At 47.3% G+C, this 4,734-nt stretch overlaps 1 protein-coding gene across 1 annotated transcript in view; it reads left to right on the forward strand.

The window, feature by feature from the left end:
* Nucleotides 1-2,464: 2,464 nt before the first annotated feature.
* LOC102760645 (striated muscle-specific serine/threonine-protein kinase-like) overlaps nucleotides 2,465-4,734 on the forward strand; it is a gene marked incomplete at its 3' end in the record, with an annotated part of 18,095 nt that continues 15,825 nt past the window's right edge. The window contains exon 1 of the mRNA XM_015563691.1: nucleotides 2,465-2,577. Coding sequence (XP_015419177.1) covers nucleotides 2,465-2,577 — 113 coding nt within the window. The remainder of the gene's footprint in view (nucleotides 2,578-4,734) is intronic.

The raw sequence follows: 4,734 nt of genomic DNA on the forward strand, positions 1-4,734 counted from the left end.
CTTCCAAAAGCCTTTCTGGTGTCTTTTTCCCTTCTTTGGATGCACTCCTCCCTCACACCTTGCTCCTTCCCCTCTGGGCTGTGTAGTCCCTCCCTCTATGAAGGCCCCTTTCCCCCTTTTTAAAAAATATTTTTATTGATTTCATAGAGGCAGGGAGAGGGAGAAAGAGACAGAAACATCAATGATGAGAGAGAATCACTGATCGGCTGCCTCCCGCACACCCCCTCCTGGGGATTGAGCCTGAAACCCAGGCATGTGCCCTTGACTGGAATCGAACCCGGGAACCTTCAGTCCGCAGGCAGACGTTCTATCTACTAAGCCAAACCAGCTAAGGCTTTTTTTTTTTTTTAAATCTTCACCTGAGGACATGCTAGAAAGAGGAAGGAAGGGAGAGGGAGAGAGATTAACATCAACGTGAGAGAGAAACATTGATCGGCTGCCTTTCTTACTCTCCCCAACCAGGGATGGAACTCGCAACCTGCGTATGTCCCCTGATTGGAATTGAACCAGCAACCTTCCAGTACACAGGGCTTCTTGGTGTTTCTTCACCTTTGCGCTAGGAACATCTGGGGCTGCAACCTGGTCGCCACCCTCGGCCGCTGTCCACTATCAACTCATGGTCACTGCTTTCCCCCAGTGCACCAATGGGGTGAACCCTGCAGGCCCCAGAATTACCCCTATCAACCTGTAGCAGGGCTTCAAGTGAAATTAGAAATGGCATTTCTAGGGTCTTCATGCTGGAATAGAGGAGGGATTGGTGAGGGTTCTTATCCTTGAGCCTGCTGGGGACCCTGAAATCTAAGCTAGTCTCTGTGAGAGAAACACCTGGGGGAGATTGGGCCCCGGTGGAGCCTCTAGGTTCCTTCTTTCCCTTGAATGAGTTATGTGCATTCATGTACCCATCAAAGCACAAAGGGCCACATAGGTCAGGGAAGGTCTGAGAGGCAGCCATTCTCCAAAGAAAAGCTTAGATTTGGATTAGTCACCATGGTGGAGGGAGAGTAGGAATCCTCAGAGTCAGACCTCAAAGGCAATGATCCCCACACTGATGAAATCCCAGCCTTGCTCCAATGCCTTGATGAGCAATCACCGAGCTCTGCTTGGAAGTCTCTGTGTCAGAGAACTCCCTGCCTCCATGGTGGCCCTTTCCAGCTGGGACAGCTCTGCACACATCCTCCTCAGCACACATCTGTGTCCTGTGATGACCACACACTTGTCCTCAGAGAAGAGAAGAGACCCAGACCCACCCTGTGTCCCACAGTAGGGATGCATTCTCTGAGCAGAGTCCTCCTGGGACTAGCAATTCTGGTTCTGAGCCCTCGGCTTTGTCTGCCTCCTTGGGAACTGGACAGCGACCCAAGGAAGTTAGGGGTTGGGGAGACAGGTGCGGTGCTCCCAGAGAATGGACAAAAATAAACCAAAGAAGATCTGGGTCTCATGCTGGGGGCACTTGGCATCTCCTCCTTCAAGACTCTGAACACTGAGAAATAAGAGGGCTCACAGAAGATTGACAGCTTCCCACTAGAGCCATGGAACCAGTTCCAGGCCAACTGGAGGAGTAGGAGGGACTGTGGAGGCAAATATACCCCTAAGCCAGGAACTGAGGCCGCAGTGGGCACTCTCTGACCCTGTCTGTCCACTCTGGCTACCCTCCCAGCCCCTTGAGACAATGCATCACACCCATTCACTGCTTTCTTGTCCTCCTCTCACCACGAGCTTGCCCCGGACACATATGCAAATACATCTGTGACCTTTGGTTCAACACCTAATATGTCAGCTACCCAAGGGCAAGGTTTTTATTCACTAACTGTATCCTTGGTGCCCATAAGAGTGCTTGGTCCATAGAAGGTGCTCATAAATATTTAAGTACTTGTTGAATGAATACCCACTGGGTACTTTTATTTGCTTTTCTCTAGACAGTGGTTCTCAACCTTCCTAATGCCGTGACCCTTTAATACAGTTCCTCATGTTGTGGTGACCCCCAACCATAAAATTATTTTCGTTGCTACTTCATAACTGTAATTTTGCTCTGTTATGAATCGTAATGTAAATATCTGATACGCAGGATGTATTTAGGTGACCCCTGTGAAAGGGTCGTTCGACCCCCAAAGGGGTCGCCACCCGCAGGTTGAAAACCGCTGCTCCAAATTAAATATTTACCAGAAAGGCCCATGGCCCCCACTTCATTCACTGATTCAACCAACATTTACTGAGCCTTTGCCATGTTCCGGGCACGTGGTATATCATTATGAGTAAGAGGAAGCTCCCCACTGCCCAGAGAGGTGGGGTGAACTGCCCATATCCGTAGCAGAGGAGGACCAGGCCCCAGGTTCCTTGGCCTCCCGAGCCCAGATCTCTTTCCATGACACCATAGGCTTGTGATTGCTAGTCAGGGCACACTGGCAGCACACACCCAGCCTGGCGCCAGGCCGCAGGGCACTGTGGGGCCCATTCTGGGGGACAGATGAGCACCTTGCGGACAGCTGCCCTGGGTGACAGGCCTGGCCAGTATGATGGCTTCTTGCTGTCACAGCTAGTGCAGGCTCCTCCAGGAGAGGGCGCCAGCGACTGGAACAGGTCAGTGCCTTCCCTACCCAGGCCCACACACCCCTGCTTGTGCATCAATGCATGCCCATATTGTGACTATTCGAACAGGAGACACACAAGCTATGTTCTAGGCTCTGTGCCAGGCCCTTTATAAATAGTTAATATTCATGTTAATATTTAATATAATAATTTAAAGCCATCACAACAACCTAAGTCAAATCATGTAATTCCTCGGCTCAAAATTCTCTGAGATAACTTTCTGGTTCACTTGGAATAAAAGCTCCATGGCCTACAAGGTGCTAGGCGTCTGACCTCATGTCTCTGTTCAGCCCCACTGGTCTCCTGGCTCCTCTTTGAGGCCACCTCTGCTTGGAGCTGTCCTACCTGGATATCTGTGCCATTTGCTTTCTCACCCGGGAGTAGGAATCCTAGACTGAGTCAGACCTCAAAGGCAATGATCCCCACACTGATGAAATCCCTCCCCAGCCTTGCTCCAATGCCTTGATGAGCAATCATCGAGCTCTAACCACCCTACCACATTCCTATCTCCATACCCTGCTCCATTTTTCCACAGCACTTATCTTCCTCTAAAAATCTTCATTATCTACAATAATAAAAGCATAATATGCTAATTAGATCTGACAACACTGGGGGCTGCGAGGGAAGCCCGGGTCCCAGGTGCAATAGGGAAGCTGGTGCTGGCAGCCGGGGGAAGGAAGGCCTACTCTTGTATGAATTTCGTGCATCAGGCCTCTAGTTTCTTTATAAAGAAGAAATAAGCAACACAGGGGCAGGAATACTTGTCTGCTTTGTTCACTGCTATACTCCTAGTGCCTAGAACTGTGCCAGGCACATAGTAGGAACTCAAGAATTTGTTGAATGAATGAATAAACCCTGAGTTGGATCACCCCCATTTTATAGATGAGTAAACTGGGGCTTAGAGAAGTCAAGATCACACAGTTCATGATTCAACCAACTAACCAACCAACCAACCAGCCAACATTTACAGACCATCTACTGCATTCTACACAAATCATTGAGGCACAGTGCTAGGTGGCTTTGGGTTATTGGTTTTTAAAAACAGTTTCTAGTCCTTTGTTCTTGATGTTCCAACTGCTTGCAATGTCTTGCCTCTATATTTTAACAATTCAGTTTACAGTTAAAAATTCAATTTATCATCAGTGGTTGTGTGCAGAGGGCATGTTTGACTACAAAGGGGATGCTCAGGCAAATATTTAGGGTGATCAGACTGTTTTGTAAGGTCCTGGGGTAGTGGATACATGATTCTCTGCATTTTTTAAAATCCGAGAACTGCACAGTACAAAGAGTAAGCTTTAATGTATGCAAACAACAAAATTTTCATTCCTCAAGGCTTTTAATCTCTATGGACAAAATTCACTATTTAAATTGTTTCTTCTTTCCCCTGTCCATGAACACACACACAAGCACACTTTGACTTTGGTCTCCCAGAATGAAGACGTGGGGTAAGGGCGCTACATTGAGAGTACTTTTCTCCATCTGCAAATGACTCAGGGCTCCTCTGCCTTCCCAGGCTTATTCCTCAGGGCTCAAGGTCAGACCTGGGCCTCTCACCTGGACTTTAAAAAAATATATTTTTATTTTGAGATCATTGTAAACTCACATGTGGCTACAACACAGAAAAACAATACAGATATAACCTGTATGCCCTTCATCTGGTTTCCCCCAATGGTAACATCTTGCATAACTATAATACATTATCAGAACCAGGAAATCGCCATTGATATAGTTCACCCACCTTCTTCAGATTTTGCCAGGTTTATATATATGATTTGTGTGTATGTGTGTATGTGATAAAGTTCTATGCAACTTTATCATGTGTAGATCCATGTGACCACCTCCATAGTCAAGATACAAAACTGTTCCAGCACAAAAGTCTCAGTTGGACTTTTAAAAGCAGTTATGTCCCGCCCTGGCCAGTGTGGCTTAGTTTGATGGGCATCATCTGGTGCACCAAGAGGTTGCAGGTTCGATTCCTGGTCAGAGGCATGTGGATTTTGGGCTGGACCCCAGGTATGGGATGTGTAGGAATCAGCCGAGTGGTCTCTCTCTCTCTCTCTCTTCTCCCTTCCTCTCTCTCTAAAAAGAAAAAAAAATATTTAAAAAAGAATTTGGCAGCGGGCATTTAAAAATAATAAATAAATAAAT

This window comes from Myotis davidii, unplaced genomic scaffold (genome assembly GCF_000327345.1).
Source record: "Myotis davidii unplaced genomic scaffold, ASM32734v1 scaffold575, whole genome shotgun sequence".
Classification (NCBI taxonomy): Eukaryota; Metazoa; Chordata; class Mammalia; order Chiroptera; family Vespertilionidae; genus Myotis; species Myotis davidii.